The 18,550-nt window shown below is 37.9% G+C and overlaps 3 protein-coding genes across 4 annotated transcripts in view; 2 read left to right on the forward strand and 1 right to left on the reverse strand.

Annotated features, from left to right (window-relative positions):
• Window positions 1-69: 69 nt before the first annotated feature.
• LOC149016211 (basic helix loop helix (bHLH) DNA-binding superfamily protein) lies at window positions 70-4,564 on the reverse strand. Its single transcript, XM_089157337.1, has 2 exons — window positions 4,396-4,564; window positions 70-3,495 (listed from the first exon to the last, which is right to left on the reverse strand). Exon 2 carries the CDS (start codon window positions 3,460-3,462, stop codon window positions 475-477), a length of 2,988 nt encoding a protein of 995 aa, XP_089013463.1. The 5' UTR covers window positions 3,463-3,495; window positions 4,396-4,564; the 3' UTR covers window positions 70-474.
• A 179-nt stretch (window positions 4,565-4,743) lies between these two features.
• LPA66 (Pentatricopeptide repeat (PPR) superfamily protein) lies at window positions 4,744-6,983 on the forward strand. Its single transcript, XM_089156060.1, has one exon. The coding sequence runs from the start codon at window positions 4,798-4,800 to the stop codon at window positions 6,793-6,795; it is 1,998 nt and encodes a 665-aa protein (XP_089012186.1). The 5' UTR covers window positions 4,744-4,797; the 3' UTR covers window positions 6,796-6,983.
• Window positions 6,984-9,622: 2,639 nt separating this feature from the next.
• LOC149016213 (kinesin-like protein KIN-4C) overlaps window positions 9,623-18,550 on the forward strand; it is a 44,642-nt gene continuing 35,714 nt past the window's right edge. For both annotated transcript variants that reach the window (XM_089157338.1, XM_089157339.1), the window contains exons 1-11: window positions 9,623-9,856; window positions 10,012-10,217; window positions 10,442-10,588; window positions 10,700-10,852; window positions 10,939-11,189; window positions 12,612-12,793; window positions 12,887-13,011; window positions 14,406-14,442; window positions 14,550-14,641; window positions 14,718-14,834; window positions 14,934-15,047. In XM_089157338.1, the coding sequence (XP_089013464.1) occupies window positions 10,059-10,217; window positions 10,442-10,588; window positions 10,700-10,852; window positions 10,939-11,189; window positions 12,612-12,793; window positions 12,887-13,011; window positions 14,406-14,442; window positions 14,550-14,641; window positions 14,718-14,834; window positions 14,934-15,047 (1,377 nt within the window). In that variant the 5' untranslated portion in view covers window positions 9,623-9,856; window positions 10,012-10,058. The remainder of the gene's footprint in view (window positions 9,857-10,011; window positions 10,218-10,441; window positions 10,589-10,699; window positions 10,853-10,938; window positions 11,190-12,611; window positions 12,794-12,886; window positions 13,012-14,405; window positions 14,443-14,549; window positions 14,642-14,717; window positions 14,835-14,933; window positions 15,048-18,550) is intronic.

The raw sequence follows: 18,550 nt of genomic DNA on the forward strand, positions 1-18,550 counted from the left end.
GTTCTAACACTGGCTAACACTAAAATCATTGAAGAACCTGATCAAATTTATTTTATATGGAGTTTGCAAGGAATCCAGGAATTGTTGGTGAACGGCTCTTGTTAATATTTTGGCTTTACAATGGATAATGTCACCGATACTTGAACTCCTAGGTAGAACAAGTGCAAAAGTTTGACTGTACATCCTAGATTTCTTATTCAGGGAACCATTCCGACATCTAAAATATCTAATAGAAGAAAGAATCCATCTGGTGGAATTTCTCCCTTTTCTTTTTTTAATTAAAAACCAGGAGCATTACAAATACATAAAAATAAATTATCATAACTGTTCGCTTCCTGAAATAACTTGATACAGGAATCTCTAGTGCACTACAAACTCAAATGAATAAAATGAATAATTTTCAGTGACCCTGCTTGGATAATATAATTATGCATGCAGGGGTGTATAGTGTACAAGCTAAGATCGATTTTTGTCCTAACACATACGGGTATTGAACTCTTTCAACGGCAACCTTCCATCAGTGCCCACTTCAACTCTTTTTGCTGTAGATGCAAAAGTGGCACCAACATTCTCTTGGTTTGGATCATAGATCTCATCATCCAGAGGCAAATCCTTCCCTACCTCAGTCTGTTGGTCAAAACTTTGTACTATCATTTCTAACCTTCCCATCAGTTCTGCATCTCCTTTAGAGAATTGATTGATCCGGTCCCAAAGCACTCCAATAAGAGCCTTCAATTCTTCTTTCTCAGATGATAATCTCATGATGTCACTAACAAAAAGGCTCTTTTCAGATTTGAGCTCCTCTATCAGGCCCTCTGAAGTTTTGACCTTGAGGAGTTGACCCATCAGTGTCTCTGTTTCTGATTGTTTTTCTTGCAATGCAGCTTCAAGCTGTTCCAAAACTTGCTTTGAATTAGACAAATATTTCTCTTGTGATTCCAGTTTCTGCAGTAGGTTACTAATTTGCCCTTCCAGTTCAACAATCAACAGATTCTTCTCTTGAATCTCTACTTCAACTAGAAGCTTTGAAGCAGTGATCTTCTCCCAAGCTTCACGAAGTATGTCTACCTCAGCTTCTTTCTCTGCAAGTCCTGATACAAAGGAGGCTTCAAGTCTATCAGAATCATTTTTCATTGATGTAATCAATTGTTGGAGATTATCTAAATTCTTCTCTTTCTCTTTTGCAGCATGGAGAAGCGTGTCTCTCTCTTCCTCAAACGCTTTCTCTGCTTCTATGTGGGCAAGAATGGTACCTTCCAGTTCTCTTTCCAGGAACTCTTGTACCAGGCAAGCAATCTCTGTCTTCAGATTGCCTATGCTCTTTTCCTTTTCCTCTACAACTTGAAAAAGGTTCTCTTTCTCCAGCAAGGCTTTCTCTGTCTCTATTCTTGCCATAGTGGAAGTTTCTGCTTCTTTTATCACAACTTGTTCTCTGAGGGAAACAATTTGTTGATCAAGAGCGTCTAGCTTTTTGTCCTTTTCTTCTACAATTCGGAGAAGGTTCTCTTTTTCCAATTTGAGGGCTTGCTCAATTTCTACTTGAGCGAGAAGGGAATGTTCCATTTCTCTGCGGATTTCCTGGTTTTCATCAACACAACTTTTCAGGCGTCCAGCAAGATCTTTCCACCTCTCCAATTCAAACTCAATTTCACTGCTTTGATGGATTTTTTCTGCCAGTTCAGAATTTGTTGTGTCAAAGGCTTCAGAAACTTTTCTTAGGTCCTCTGTTAGAGCATTTTGCATCTGCAAAGCTTCTTCTTTCAAGCGAAGCTGACAGCCAACCGATTCTTCCAACATTTCTTTGCACCTCTGAAGCTCATTCTGCATAACTAATTTCTGCTGCTCAAAAAGATCCAAGGGCTCGATTCCCGTCGCTAATGATGCTTCCTTCTTACTTTCTTTTTCAACTTTGGCATGGGCTTCAACCAACATGTTCTTCTTCTCTGACTGCTCCGTCAGATGGGCATTCAAGGATCCATTTCCCATCATTAAAGATGCTTCTTTCTTGCATTCATTTTCAATCTTGGCATGAGCTTCAACCAACATGTTCTTCTTCTCTGACTGCTCCGTCAGATGCGCAATCTGTTCTGTATTTTCAGGCAATTCCATTTCAACTGTCACATTTCCAAGCTTTATACAAGCCTCTGAAATACCCGAATGTAACAAGGTAACCATCACTGACAATTCTTCATTGTGCAACATTAACTGCAACATTGAAGAATTGCAATCTTCCAGTTCCACGTGGAGTTCCTCTATCCGTGCATTCTTAGAATTTAACTCAGTTCTAATATCATTCATCTCTTTGTTCATTTTGTCCATTTGAGAATTCCATTCAGCTTCCCTGGTTTTGAGATTTTTGGAACACTGTTTGTGCAGTTGCTCCAAATTTTTAAATTTGTTTCGCAGCTTTGTCATTGAAGAGGCAGCACCTGTTTTGATCTGATCTTCCCGCAGTTCTTTGAGATATCTTTGCAACTCCTGATTATCTTGTTCTAGATGACTAGTTTTGAATTCCATTTCTTTGAGGAATGACTCTTTCTTGCCTAGAGCATTTCTCAGGGCTGCAACCTCTTTATCCCTTTGAATTGCCAAGTCTTCAATTTTCGATTTTGCTTCCTGATGTTCCATTAAAACATTGTCATAGCATGTTTTCGACTCAGACAATTGAACTTCCAAAATCTTTCTCCGGCTTTCTTCATGAGCTAAAGCTTGGTTGCACATCTGTAATCGGGATTGAAGGTCTTGGGAGATTCTAGTCTGAGAATCCAAGCTTGTCTGCAATGAGGAGATCTCATCAAGCATCATAGATTTCTCTTGTTCCCACTCCCTTTTACTTTTTCGGTACTCATCTTTCAGCTTCCTGTGAGCTTCTTCAAGATGTTGAAACTGTTCTTTCTTCCACTTAAGCTGTTCTTCAAATCTCCTGCTTTTGTCATCTAGGTCCTGTAAAAGATCATCCCTCTGTCTCAATTCTTTAGACACTTGGGCTTTTTTATCTGCTTCATGATGCTTCTTTTCTGAAACAGACAGAAGTCCCTGCAGACAATCAATCTCCTGCCTGTACACAAGGATCTTTTCCTCATGGTCTTTGCTTTTAATGTTTGCTTCATCTAAAGCAGATAATAGTTCTCTGTTCTCTCCTTCCAACTTATGCAACGTTTCAGCAGAATTTGCTCGAATTTTATCATTTGCCAATTTCAGATGCAAAATAACTGATTCTTTTTCCCTCAAAGAGATATTGAGATCATCATACATTTGCCTTGCCAGAGATATCTCGTCTGCTTTTGCATTTAAAACTTGAGCCTGCTTCTCTATCTCTGATTTTGCTTCTTGTAATTTGATGAGTTGCTCATTGTGGGCTCTCCTCAAGCTGTCACACAGGTCAGTTTTGATTCTGTAATCTTCCTTGATCTTTTCCATTTCAGTTTTCAGTTCATCCAGTTCTTTATGAACATCATCCATTTTCAAATACTTCTCCTGTTGATTTTCAGATCTCTGTTCACAGAAGAGCAAAAGATGGAGAGTTATAAATGTAAAACTTGATGGGAGAAACACAGAAGCACTGAAGAAGTGCTATGCAATTAGCTAAAAGCAAGCACATCTCAAAATGAAATAACACCAATTAGAATACCGGAACCTGCAACTTAATCAATTTAGAAACAGCTTCCTATTATTGGCTGAACAAACTTTACCAGTGCCAGAGAATTACATAGAAAATCATATGAAATCCTTCTTATTAGACTCAATTATTTTGTTAATTTTTTCTTAAGATATCCAGATACAAAAATGTATCCCCAAAAGCAGACAGACGAATGAGGTTTTCCCCTCAAGGCAGCCTCTAATTTGGTAATGTTAAAAAGCGTAGAGAGTGTTGTAGAAAAACCCATATACTACTATCCAAAGTGGGATCCGATCCCATCCATGCAAAGAAAACTACTGCTAGCTAACACGCCTCATGCAACCTAGCATTTTGGGCTGGGGTGTATTCTATTTACTTTAGTGGAAAAATTCAAATAACCTTTCTTCCTGAGATATGACTGAGACACTCATATGGAAGATTATGAATATTAAAAATCTATCCTTCTTATGTTAAAAATAGATTAAGCTCATCAACAGTGAATATTTGATGTTGAAACACAGAGGAGGATCCAAAACATCGATAAAAGTACACATGCACTGGACAGAAATACAGAAAGAAACCCTAAGAACACGAACCCCAGGCCCGTGAAAAAGGGGGGAAATACAGTAGGTATAAGAAAGAACACATTTCGTGGCAACATTGGAAATCTAGGGGATGAATACAGCAGATTATAGCACAAACCACACAAAAATGTAATGCTAGAAACAAATCTGTAACTTCAGTAAGCTTGTAATTGGAGAATCGAAGATCTGTACCTGGAATCTTGGTGAAGAGAGCCCGGAAAGTATCGAAAAACCTGACAGATCAAAGATCTAACCCTGTTGGAAACCGTGAGAGCTTTCCGTTTGATTTTCGTCTGAAAGTGGAAAATGAAAGCGAGTTTGAACTTCGAAAGAGGAGGGAGAAAAAGAACAGGGCGTGCACTTTTTGTTTTTCAAAACCATTAAAAGATCCGTTAAGAGGCAGTTAGCCGTTTAGGTTTAAAATCTATGTGACGGAAGGTTAACGGCTCATTTGTTGCGAAGCTTGTGGCCCGTTAACGGCGTTAACGTTGTTATCCATTGCAACGGGCGCCGCATTGATACTGTGAAGATTCCAATCCAAAGGTTTGAAGTGTCCAACGGCTGCTTCTTAACTAATTTGGAGTTCTTTCGAAAATGTTTTTCCACCATTCAACTATGCTGATCCTGATTCCAGACTCTTCCCTTGTCACGCCATCTTCTCTTTCTTCCCCCCACCGTTCCTCTTCTATCTCCCATGAAATCAAAACTTGTAGAAACATGAGGGATTTAAAACAGCTTCATTCCTTGAAGATCAAAACTGGTCGAATTCACGATCCTTTTGTTGCTGCCGAAATTCTTCGGTTTTGCGCGTTTGCTTATAATGGTAACCTCGAATATGCTCGTCTTGTTTTCGAGCGGATGGAAGAGCCCAATTGTTTTTCTTGGAACACCATCGTTAGAGCTTTTTCCGATAGTGATGACCCATTAGAGGCCTTGATCATTTTCTGTAGAATGCTTCTTGATGAATTTGTTGAACCCAATCGCTTTACCTTCCCTTCTGTGTTAAAAGCATGTACCAAGATGGCCAAAATTGAAGAAGGAATGCAAATACATGGTCAGGTAGTGAAGCGTGGGTTAGAATCTGATGACTTTATTGCTAGTAACCTTGTAAGGTTGTACGTGGTTTGTGGCCTCATGAAGGAGGCTTTTTTATTGTTCAACAAGAGCCTTGAATGTGATGATTCATTAAAAGATTCAAATATTAATGTTGATGGGTTTGGTGGTAATTTTCTTAGCAACTCAATGACGGAAAAGAGGAAGCGAGACGGGATTGTAGTTTTGTATAATGTGATGATCGACGGGTGTATGAGACATGAGGATTTTGAAGCTGCTCGGAAACTGTTTGATGAGATGCCCCAAAGAAGTGTAGTTTCTTTTAATGGAATTTTAGCTGGGTATGCACGAAATGGATTCTTCAAGGAGGCCTTGGAGATCTTCCGGGAGATGCAGCTGACCAATGTAAACCCAAATTATGTTACTCTAGTTAGTGTTCTTCCGGCAATCTCTCGATTGGGGGCTCTTGATATGGGTATATGGGTTCATGTTTACTCAATAAAGAACGAAATCAACATGGATGATGTGCTTGGTTCTGCTTTGATTGATATGTATTCGAAGTGTGGGAGCATAGAGCTAGCACTTGAGGTATTTGAGAGGCTGCCTAGAAGGAGTGCTGTTACTTGGAATGCTATCATTGTGGGACTCGCAATGCATGGTCAGCCTAAAGATGCTCTACATTATTTCTCCAAGATGGAACAATCTGGAATAGTCCCTACTGATATTACTTACATAGGTGTGTTGACTGCATGTAGCCATGCGGGGTTAGTGGATGAGGGTCGATTCTACTTTGATCGCATGGTTGAAATCCACAGAATAACACCCAAGATTGAACATTATGGATGCATTGTTGATCTTTTGGGGCGTGCTGGCTACCTTGATGAAGCTGAGGAATATATACTCAATATGCCAGTCAAACCCGATGATGTCATATGGAAAGCGTTGCTTGGTGCTTGTAGAATTCATTGCAATATTGAGATGGGTGAACGTGCTGCTAAACGTCTCATGGAATTGGCTCCTCATGACAGTGGAAGCTACGTTGCCCTATCAAATATGTATGCCTCTGTGGGAAACTGGGATGCTGTTACTGAGGTGAGACTAATGATGAAGGAGTTTGAAATAAGAAAGGATCCTGGATGCAGTTGGATTGAGCTAGATGGGATGATTCATGAATTTCTTGTTGAAGATGACTCTCATCCAAGAGCTAGAGAGATCCATTTGATGTTAGAAGAGATGGCAGAGAAGTTGAAAGTTGCTGGCTACAAACCAGACACTACCCAAGTGTTGCTTAACATGGAAGAGGAAGAGAGAGAAAGTGCCCTGTATTATCATAGCGAGAAGATTGCTATTGCTTTTGGCTTAATTACCACTTACCCAAGATCCCCATTGCGAATTGTCAAGAACCTTCGTATCTGTGGTGATTGTCACTCCTCAATAAAACTAATATCAAAACTATATAATCGCAGGATAATTGTAAGAGATAGAAACCGTTTCCACCATTTTGAGGATGGATCATGTTCATGCATGGACTTCTGGTGATTTTTGGAATTAGCTGTGCTTCTTCATTTTCAGACCTGTCAAAGGTCTATCAATCTGATTTGCTGCCTAGCAAATGGCTATGGAGTGATGAAGGTCAAGGGTTAGCTACAGCTGCTGCTTCTTTTAGTTTAGCAACTTTTAACAGAGTTGGGTTTTCCATGGTCGTTGACAAAATTTAGGTTTTTAGATTGAAGCATCATTATCTAACCAGGATAACTACCCAAAAAAATCCATTTTTATCTTCACATACTTGCATACTTGCATGTTGATGATAGTCTAAATCGCTTGGCAGTTGTCTTGGAAGCATACAAGAATATAAACAGTCACAGTTACTAGACAATTGGAGTTGAGACTCCTTGTCCTCTTTAGAAAAGATTATCACCATTTCCATAGGCTTGGTACTCTAAATCAAGCAAGGAAAGAGATTTGGAGGTATTCTTCTTCATATACTGTATTGCAGTTACTCCACAGTTGAATGTTTGGCAGTGAAATAGTATTCACCAACCTGATCTAACTCATTGTACTCAAGTTCTAACGATCTATGATTTAATTACACCTAGACACATTACTAAAAGATGACACTGATGGAAGTTGGATGTGGACAGACTCATGATCTCCTCTTTTGAACTTGCGATAGTCTCTCGAGCTCCAGAACTGCTGGCTACTTCTACTGCTTATGCTTACAAGATGATAGAATTTGTGTTGTGATGCCCCTCTCAAATTAATGTGTCTTTAACCCTCTTTTACTGCTTTTGATTAAGAAGTCAATTAATTTTCTGTTCTGGCATGTAAGTTCATGGCCATTTATTGTTGGAGTTACACGAGAACTGATTTCTATTGATGTTTAAATGCAAACTTTGAAGCATTCTTTGCATTTATCTCAAGAGTCGAATCACAGGGAATCCAATGTACCTTTTTATCCAATCCAATTTATGGTTGAAAACATGTTGATGTTGAGCTTCTAGGGGGGAAGGAAAAGGCAGCAGAGGCAATTGATTATTGGTGCAACTGAGGTTTCCTTTGTTTTATTATTATTGTTTTTTCTTTTTTCTTTTTCTGGTTGATCTCTTTTCAAAAGCAGATTCAAATTTTCTATTTACAACTCTTCACTGTTTATCACTTTCAATTTGCTTGGCGGGTATTAATTTTAAATTTTAATATCTTTACCTTTAACTTAAAAAAAAGGCAAATTCAAAGTTCTGAGTCCAACGGATAGTTGCTTACTAAAATGTTAGTAGTTGCTACTGAAAGATCTAAACCGAAGCCATCCTGTGGCTAGCAAGAGCAGGATAAAGAAAACCGGTTTGCAGTTGACTCCAACTAAATTGTGAGTCCTGCAAGTAGAAGACTATGATCTCCTCACACTTGTTTACTATGGATTCAAATCGTATCAGTGCCCAAGAGGGTGCCTATTCATCAACAAACTACCAATGAAGTCTACATGTCCCTTATGGGTTCAAAACCGTTGCATTTGCCAATAAAGTGGCCATCCATTGGCCAGCTACCAATAACTGCTATGTGCCTCTATAAATTTCCAACCTTGGATTATGATATTTTTAAACCGGCGTTGATTCATCAATCAAACCAAATTTTGAATAATCAATGGTTAGGAATTCATAGGGATGGTAGAATTCAATAGTAGTTGATTGATGGATATCCGTTCTCTTGGGCATTGCAGACACTTTGAACCCTTTGTTATGTTGTATTATATGAAAAAATTTTAATATAATAAAATAATATATGTTTAATATTATTGGATTTATAAGTGCAGAAGACTTTCCTTTTGTTTATTTTAGGAAAGTGTCTTTTATATAGTCCCACATTGGAAACCGAGATGTCGGAATCCAAGTTAATTAATAGGTACTGCCTATTAATTTTGATTTATAACAATGAGACACGTCATTGCGTGTGCAATGTACAAGTGAGGATTCACCGTCCGAGCACACGCTCACGCTTGGCGTGGGCAGTGGGCAAATATACAAAAAATCCCGAAGTCTTCTCTGTTCTTGAGTTTTGCGAGTGCTTAGCAAAACTTGAGAGATTCAACTAATCTCGAAGGGCTTCTTTGTATCCTGGGAGACGGTTTGCGGCCTTATAGCCTTGATGTGAAGCGACTTAAGGAAAGCGACGTTGTAACGTGCCTAAAAGTTCCTACTCCATTCTGTGATCTCAGACTTTTTTACATTTACATGTTATACATTTAAAGAAGGGAACCTACTTTTAAGCATTGAGAAAGTGGACTAGATGAGCCTCTTCATAAACATATGATGAAGGGATGTGATGGAGCATTGTTCTCAATCCTTGTGGATAAAGGATCCCAACTATTGTCTACACTATCTATTGGCAAGGTAGATTTGCATTGAAAGTTATAGTTGGTTGTGTAAGGGTATGATTGAAACAAAATTTGAAACATTTAAGGACTTTCATAATAAAAAGAAAAAGTTGAAGAATTTAAATAAAGAAGAAAAAGCAAATGCCCCTGGCTAGGGTCTTGTTTGGGTCTTGCGCATTAAATGCGCAAGACCATCAAGCCACAAATTTTGCAACGTCAGATCGAAATTTTGGTCAAAATTTCGAACTCGACTGTTGAAATTCAATGGCCGAAATCTCTCCTTGACGGTCATGCACATTAAATGCACATAACCCGAGCAATTTTGATCTTACTAGTCCAAAAGAATTTAAGGGCCATTATAAAAGTATGCTGGACCAGGGGATACATGTGTAATTTAAAAGAAAGGCAAAGGCCATTTTGTCTACACACGTGCGAACACAAGAGATCATCACAATCACACGAGTCATCATTTGTTATTCATCTAAATGTTTTTGAATTGGGAACCCGGGCGCCTTTTCTTTATACGAATCAAATTTAGTTCCTCATCTGTCGCTGGCTTTCGTCTCCACACCGTTGGTCTATTATACCTTGTATTCCTCACGGTGTTCCTCACTTTTCTCCGAACTCGGAAGGTCTTTCTGCAACTCTTTGTTCCGTTCGTTCATTCACTACCATCTAGCGAAGGCAATTCAGATATACATTTTACAATTTCTTTTCAATCTGCGAAAGGTATGCATCTTCTATTTTCAACTACCATTTTTGATTTTCCCTTTCTTCTGGTCATCGACATTTCCGTCTTCTCTCTTAATTGCCTATGATCAAAGATTATTAGCGGCCAAATTTCCATTTTTAGGTTGATCTCTTGTTTTCGATTTTCGAAATAGGAATTTTGAACTCATTTCTGCCCTTGAGCTTGTAAGAGGAGCTTGAGATGGAGACTTCAGAGGGGAAGACAGTTGCAGGTGGAACCTCTCATGATAAGGACTCGTCACAGTGCGTTAAAGTAGCTGTTAACATCAGGCCTCTAATTGCATCTGAGCTGATTGTTGGATGTACGGACTGCGTTACTGTTGTACCTGGAGAACCTCAGGTTCGTTTTATATTTCTTGTGCCACTAGATTAGTCAATGGCCTTGGAGCTTGCAATATGTATTCGAGCTCATTATAATACTCACTTTGTGTCGGAGAAAGATACTATAGTGGTGGGGCTAGTAAAAATATTTGCTTGATCTCAATTTTGAAAGGTAAAGGGTTATCAAGATGTTTACTTGATTTTGTCACTATTTATTTGGTGGTTGCTATATCCTATGTACAGCTGCAAATTGGATCTCATGCATTCACGTTCGATCATGTCTATGGGAGCATGTGTTCGTCTTCCTCCGCAATTTTTGATGAATGTGTTGCACCACTGGTAGATGCATTCTTTCATGGCTATAATGCCACGGTTCTTGCCTATGGTCAGGTGCATATTGCCATTGTTTTGCTTTCACACTTATTCCATCCATCTTTATTTTTTCATTGGTTATCTAATTTGATCTTTTTATAATGTCTTTTTCTTTACCGGTCAATGCAGACTGGTTCAGGGAAGACTTACACAATGGGCACCAATTATTCAGGGGAAGCAACTAGTGGTGGGATCATACCAAAAGTAATGGAAACTATATTTGCCAGGGTAGAGGCATTAAAAGAAACTATGGAGTTTCTAATTAGAGTGTCATTTATTGAGGTATTAGATAACATCCACCTTCTGATTAGGTTGGGAGGGTGCCAACATTCTCTCAGACACTTAATTGCAATGATGTTGATATGCAGATTTTCAAAGAAGAAGTATTTGATTTGCTTGATCAAAGTTCACTATTACATTCAAAAGGTGAAGGGGCTTCTCTAGTGAAGCCTGCACCTGCAAGACTCCCCATTCAAATTAGAGAGACTCCAAATGGGGGGATAACACTTTCTGGTGTTATTGAAGCAGAAGTGAGAACGAAAGAAGAAATGGCGTCACATCTTTACCGTGGTTCTCTGTCACGTGCAACAGGAAGTACAAATATGAACAGCCAGTCAAGGTTGGTTTGTATATGCTACTGAATTATATTGGTGACTTACAACTTCTTCTTTTCTATCTATTTTTTTGGGTCATTGTTCATTATCCCCTTTTCATTCCATTTGATCCTTAAAATTTTTCCTTCTAGATTTTGATGCAAATATAGAGCAACTTAGGTATTTTGGAATGCGTTTCTTTTGTAACATATGACATTGATGGGTGCTGGTTTCACAATGTGTTTGACAATCTTGTATTACTGATTTAAGTTAAAAGAACTACCAAATTCATAACCAACAACAACTCATCAGCCTTAATCACAATTAGCTAAAGGAAAATTAAATATGGTATACTCTGATCATACGTATGTGCAATTAACTGTTTACAAGGTTCTGGAAATATTACATTGCATTAAAATTAAACCCAAGAAAGGAAAAAAGGAGTATTGGACACTAGAGTCAACTCTAGAGTACCTATAGAAAAGTTCTGTGGAACAAAGTGAAATTGAGAAAACTGAGACACTACTTGAAGTTCGAAGCTTGCTTGATAGAATTAAAGGTACAGCAGGAAAAAGATAAAGTAATTGATTTCTGTAACTAAACACCATTAGCAGGACAAACAATTTGTTCCCAATAAAAATATTTACTCTCCCGTAATAAGAATAACCTAAAAAGGGGCAGTTTTTCTAACAAATAAAGAAAACTGTAATATTAAAATAAGTACATGATAGAAATTGAAACATCTCAATTACAGGTAATGGAAGATCAAATATTTATGGGTTGCTTGAAGAAGTATGCGTTAATTCAAAATGATTAAATAGAGTTATAAATTTCTTTTCTTACATAAATTGGTATATAAACATAAAAAGTTGCTCCTGAAATTCTTTTATTCTACTAACAGAGATGGAATTATAAGTGGTTTTTTTTTTGGGGTTGGGGGGGTGGGGTGGGGGGACTTCTGAAAAATCTAGGTTTCTGAAAGGAAGCTTCAAACCAATTGGGAAAAGTGAAGACTTGACAAAGAGTTTCCAATGAATGAGGCTGGATTTTGAGGAGTAAAACTAAAGACTCAACAATTAAAAGAAATAAAAAGATATCCCATATCAGGGTTTCAGTTTCCTAAATATCTATAGAACACTTAGCTCCATGCTTCTGTTATGTACTTGTTAGCTTTATGATACTATTCCTATCACAAATAAAGATATATGTTTTAGTTTGACTCCTATGTAATGTCTCATTCTTTTTGGCTTTGGGAATGAAATAAAAGAGGGGGATTGTGGTAGCCAGATGACTATTCATTTCCATTTTGCTTTGTTCTTTCTGTCATTAGCTTGCAACTCATGCTGTTTGTTCACTATTTCCTGATGAACCATTACTTAAGTATTCTTGATATTTCCAGTAAAAATTCATTAATACATGTCATTGCAAACTAATCGGTTTTTTCTTAGTCGTTCACACGCAATATTTACAATAAGCATGGAGCAAAAGAAGAAAACTCAATGCACTGGTACGTCAGTAATTGATAATGATGCTAGTGACGATATCTTATGTGCAAAGCTCCATTTAGTGGATCTTGCTGGGTCTGAGCGTGCAAAACGAACAGGAGCAGATGGGTTGCGTCTCAAAGAAGGTTTTCTTAAATTACAGTAGATCATTTTATAAATCAATATCTTATCTGGTTAATAGTGTTGCTTATGGATAGCACTTGACGTTTGGAATTCAGGGATCCACATTAACAAAGGTTTGTTGTCTCTGGGCAACGTAATAAGTGCACTGGGTGATGAAAAAAAGAGAAAGGAGGGAGGACATGTTCCCTACCGTGATAGCAAGTTAACACGCTTGTTGCAGGTAAGGAAACTCATTCTGTTTGAAAGAAAGAAGAATTTTTTTCTTCATATATTATCTTTGTATTTATCAACTTAGATTAGTTGCATACAGTAACCTTCAGGCTCAAGTTGGTGTCTCTTGGGGTCAAAGTACAGAAGCTTGTTTTGCTTTGCAGTTTCTGTCAGACTGTGATGAGTAAAATGCCAATATGTTGCTCCAAAAGAGTTTTTTCCCCCTTGAGTTATGCTTTGGCCATCTAGGTTTTTTTTTTTTTTTTGGTTGGGGTCGGGGTGGGGGGGTGGGGGGAGGATTGGATGAAATGTGCAAAGATAGTGAAGCATCAAAATAACATAACTGAGATGATTGAAAATTTGACGAAACAGTGCATCTTTTGGATCAAAACACCTGAAATACTATGGAAAATGACTAGCAACAGAGAAATTCTTTCTTTTTTTTTTTTTTTGGGGGGGGGGGGGGGATTCTGTTCCATCTTGGACAATTCGAAACTACCAAAATACTTGAAAGTTTTCCATTCTTTTAGTTTTGGAGGAGATTCAAATTCTTTCCCTAGCTTATTTTTCTTTGGTGGAATTCTTTTCCTAGTTTTTATCATTGTCAATTTGTGACAATTTGACAATGATAAGAAGTTGAAAAATTACTAATTCATTTGAATCAGATTGTTCTAGTAGGAACTAAATTTTCTTTGTAGGAACTAAATTTTCTTTTGGATGAATGTTAGGAAATCATTTGAGTGATGAAGATGGAAACAATTTTTCAACATTGAAGAATGTGGACCTGTTTTTAGTGATTGCTGCATTCAAGATTAGTGGCATGATAGACAATAAATTAGGAACTAATTGTTATGCCAGTCCTCGATCTTTTATTAGATACCAATAAGGAAACAGTTATTCCCCACTATAATCTTCTGATTGGAAGTTCAAATTTAAATAAATTAGGCAGAGCATCAAGCCTTCAAAAACCGTTTTGCTGATTGCTTTATTATTTTCACTGTCTTGAGTGAAGAAACATACCCTGCCAATCTCTATTCATCCCCCCCCCCCCCCCAAAGAAAACGCTGCCAATTAATTTTTAGCAGAAACTTGTTTTCCTTGAGATAAATATACAACTTTGGAAATGAACTAATTGATTGTTCTATAATCTGTGTTTTTTCCTTCTTCTTTTTCTCTGAATTGTTGGAACCTCTAACTTAATGGTTGTGTGGGAACTTGATTGCTATGCTGGTTGTGATTGATGTACTTTGAATTAGTTTGCAATTGATTTTCCATCAGTTATTTGAAATTCATATGTTGAGTATTTCCAATGTGGAATTTGATATGGGAAATTTTAAGGTAATTTGACTTACAGATTTATATTGGAGTAGTTTGGGTATTGACAGATAGCCTTTGATGTTGTAGGACTCTCTTGGTGGAAACAGCAAAACAGTTATGATTGGTTAGTTGCTTCTAATGATAAATACTCTTTATTTTTTTTCTTATAATCATCCTTTTTTGAAAATTTCTCCCAGTTTTCTTAGTTGTTTTCTTTCATTTCAATTATAGCTTGCATCAGTCCTGCTGACACAAATGCTGAGGAAACATTAAACACACTTAAATATGCCAATCGGGCTCGCAATATTCAGAACAAAGCAATTGTGAGTTTGCTTTTCAATTGAAATTTGCTCATCTACTTTATTTACTATGTCGTCCTAATTGCTCTGATTTATGCAGATAAATCGTGATCCAGTGGCAGCTCAGATGCAGAGCATGCGGAGCCAAATTGAACAGTTACAATCTGAGCTTCTTTGTTATCGTGGTGAAGGTGGTGCACCTTTTGAGGAACTTCAGGTACAAAACTTATCGTTGGAAGTTTTGATAAGGAGTATGTATCATTCCATGTATATTAATCATAGTCAGGTGTCACACTCAAACTCTCCTGCTTGTCAGATTCTTAGGCAAAAAATCTCACTACTTGAAGCAAGCAATGCAGATTTACAGAGAGAGCTTCAAGAAAGGCAAGTCACTTGTGATCGTCTTGCACAACGCTCTATTGATGCTCAGGTTGGTTTCTTTATCTCAAGGACTGATCAAATCTTTCTTAAGATTCATGAACAACAAGATTTCATTTAGTTTCCATTATTCAGCATCTCCAGTTTACCTAGGTACCATTAAGGTGGCAAAGGATTAATAATGGTTGGTTGCTTGACAAGAAAGATAAATTTGATTTCTTCTACAAGTGATTTGCCAAGAAAAGACGTGAATCCCAGGTTGACACTGTTTGGGGGGGGGTGAATTAGTGTATTTTAAATTTCTTTTTAACTATGGCAATGCTTCTTTAATTTGAAGGCAGATTGGCTTGGGATCCCGTATTATCAACCAAACACAAACATGTCGACCACACACCACAATATGGCTGGGTCTACTAGGCATTGTCCCACCACTGACCACTCTGCAATCCATCATTTCAATATATGCAATGAAAAGTTAACCAACACAAGGCTTTAAATTTACGTAGTTTAGCCAACCTGCCTACGTCCACTAAGTAGTACCCTACCTAAAATTTCGTATACTACTCAATATGCTACTCAATGTTTTTGACTACAACAATGGTCCGTGAACTCTAATTCCTGCTTCAATTTTGAGATGTCACAGACTAGGGAGACAACCCCCAACTCCCGAGACAAGCCCCAGCTTGCTAGGTTTACAATATAAAAATTAGAAATATTAATCAAATTCCCCCAATCACATCAATGGTCTAGGTTCTTCACCATTAAATACAACCTAGAAAAACAAACTAGGATTTCAAGAATTATATTACCTCTCAATGAGTATTCCTGGAAACCATAGTGCCTCTGGTTAATGGATTCCATGCCTCTCTACACTCTACTGCTCAGACAAAATTCAATCAAGAGTCATCAAGAATCAAAAGCGATTTCATTGACTTCTCGACCTCATATATGGCTTTACAAGTGGTTTTAATGGCTTCCTCTTGCCAAAAAAAAAAAAAAGATACTCAATTTCAAAAGAAAGTTCGTCCAAAAAGCCTTTGAAACGAGTTAGTTATAGCCAATTGAAGTTTGACTATCAAAACCCTCACTGCCGGGGTGTTTCATAAATTTGCTTCGGAAGTTCGGGGGTTTTCCATACTTATGAAATTGTCTGATTTTTTGGACAACAGAAAACCGAAACTTTATATAAAGGAAAGGATCCATGGAGTAAGTTCATGAATACAAGAAACCAGGGGAAATAAGGAAAACAGCAGAAATGGCTTCCTCTTGAAAAAAGAAAAGAAAAAAAAAAAACTCAATTTCAAAAAAAAATTCGTCCAAAAAGCTTTTAAATGAGTTAGTTACAGCAATTGAAGTTTGACTATCCAAACCCTCATTGGGGGATGTTTTATAAATTTGCTGTGGAAGTTTGGGGCCTTTCCATAATTACCGACATTGTCTGATTTTTTGGTTAACAGAAAATTGAAACTTTTATCTCAAGGAAAGCCTCCATGGAGTAACAGGGGAAACAAGGAAATTTGATTGTCTAACCCACCAAACCTTAGACAACGTAAGCTTCAAACAACTTGTAGCAAGAAAGTGTGCATGATGGTTTAAAGACCTATTAATCCATCTGAAACAACTTGAAGAAAAATGATAAAGAGAGGGTTTTGATATCCTCAAGGATATCAAGAATTGCCCAGTTGATGGAGGCTGGAGCACTGTTGAGGGCTGCAATCACAGCTGAACTGTCTGAGAAGATGCACTTATCAAGCTGGAGTCTGATGCCAAGTATGAGAGCATCTCTAATAGTTTCAGCCCCAACAGCAGCTACAGAGAGACCTGAAGCAAACGTACCCTTGGCAACAATGAAGTTTCACCTAGGATCTCATATTATGCGCCCTCTTCTTCTGAAACCAGTCCCACTAGACCTTGCACCATCCGTGAAGATCTTGCAATGGTTGCTGTCCTCTGGGTGCATTATATCAAGAGGGGGTTGGATAGTGGCTGGGTAGAAGCTGTGAAAAGCTTAGATTCAGCAAGTGAAGACTGAAAAGCAGCCATGGTGCTTTCAAATGAGGGAATGGAGCCAACAAAGGATAGTTTTCTGCATTTCCATACATGCCAAAGAAAATTAGAAAGGATGTTACTAATTTCATCACATCTGTCTGAATGTTTATAAATGTCTAACACAAAACAAATAAAGTCTTGAATAGAATGTCCATGAAAAATATATTGCAAAGGTGAAAAAGGTGAAGCTTTCCAGCAAGCTTTTGCATTAGAACATTGAACCGAAGCACAGACAGCAGATTCCACTTCTCCACAGCAAGAGCATAGAGGAGATGGACTCAGATTTTTATGAAACAATGCTTTGTTTGTAGCAAGGATGTCTTGTCAACAACACCAAAGAAATGTCTTTAATTTTGGGAAGATGGCCATACTCCAAAATTTCAAATGAGGTTCCAATACTTGTCTGGAGAAGATGAAGATACCAAATAGGCTAGTTCACCATTGAAGCCTATGCTGGTCTTGTAGGCTTACTTTACAAAGAAAGTACCACTGAAGTCTGGACCCCCTATCTAGCTATCTCTGTTGTAGACATCACGAATGGGCAGATTCAGAAGAGCTTGTGCCACTTCAGGTCTAAAGAGGGACTGTAGAAGCTCAGTATTCCATCTTCTCCATCTGCGGTCAATCAATCCATGGGCTAAAGGGGGAAGGTTTCCAAGATTTAATGAGCTAAACACTCAGTCAGTCGAAAAAGTATACACCCAAGGGTCTTAGAGTCCTTGTATTGAGACCATTACCAACCCTCCTCCTGATTCCTTTCTGTGATAAGGTTCCTCCAGCCTAGGGAAGCATTCCTTGGTGTTCAGGCCTCCAAGAAGGATGAGCTGGGGAAGTACTTTGATTTTAGAAGTTGTGCACACAAGCTGTCTTGATTATATAGCAACCTCCAACCCTCTTTAGCAAGTAAAGCTCTGTTGAAAGGACTTAAGTCCTTAAAGCCAAGCGCATCAAATTTCTTTGGAATGCAAACCTTTGACCATATCATCCAATAGTTGGTGTAGTGACAGTGCACTGAGAACTCACGCACTCGGCCAATACGATCCTTCGATGGAATCTTTTCCTCTCAATCCATTACTTCATTCGTGCTTTCACCAGATCTGTTGAAATGGATTCATTTATCTAGGCCGTCCATTATACCAGATTTTATTCTTCAAGCCAATCAGAACTCCCCAAACATAAGCATTCTCTTAAAACCTTCATTTTATCCCAAATTGACCCAAACAAATCTCATACTAGAACTAGAGCAATTAGAATCAAAAGCATTCTGTAGAGAACAAAAAACATTGCAAAAACACTTAAGCCTCTCCCATTTTGCTAAGTTTTAGTGGAGCCATATGAAATTTTTTAACTACTTTGTCTTGTACCCAAGACATGAACAAGTTGCTTTAGAACCACAAGTCAACCAAGACATGAACAAGTTGCTTTAGAACCACAAGTCAACCAAGACATGAACAAGTTGCTTTAGAACCACAAGTCAACGATCTACAATTTCAGTGCAAGTATTTC

The sequence above is a fragment of the Hakea prostrata genome, chromosome 5, assembly GCF_041222555.1.
Source record: "Hakea prostrata isolate BN-2017 chromosome 5, UWA_Hpros_2, whole genome shotgun sequence".
Classification (NCBI taxonomy): domain Eukaryota; kingdom Viridiplantae; phylum Streptophyta; class Magnoliopsida; order Proteales; family Proteaceae; genus Hakea; species Hakea prostrata.

What these genes read in the sequence shown, in the direction of transcription:
- LOC149016211 (XM_089157337.1), bottom strand. Translation starts at nt 3,462, where the DNA reads ATGGATGATGTTCATAAAGAACTGGATGAACTGAAAACTGAAATGGAA.
- LPA66 (XM_089156060.1), top strand. Translation starts at nt 4,798, where the DNA reads ATGTTTTTCCACCATTCAACTATGCTGATCCTGATTCCAGACTCTTCC.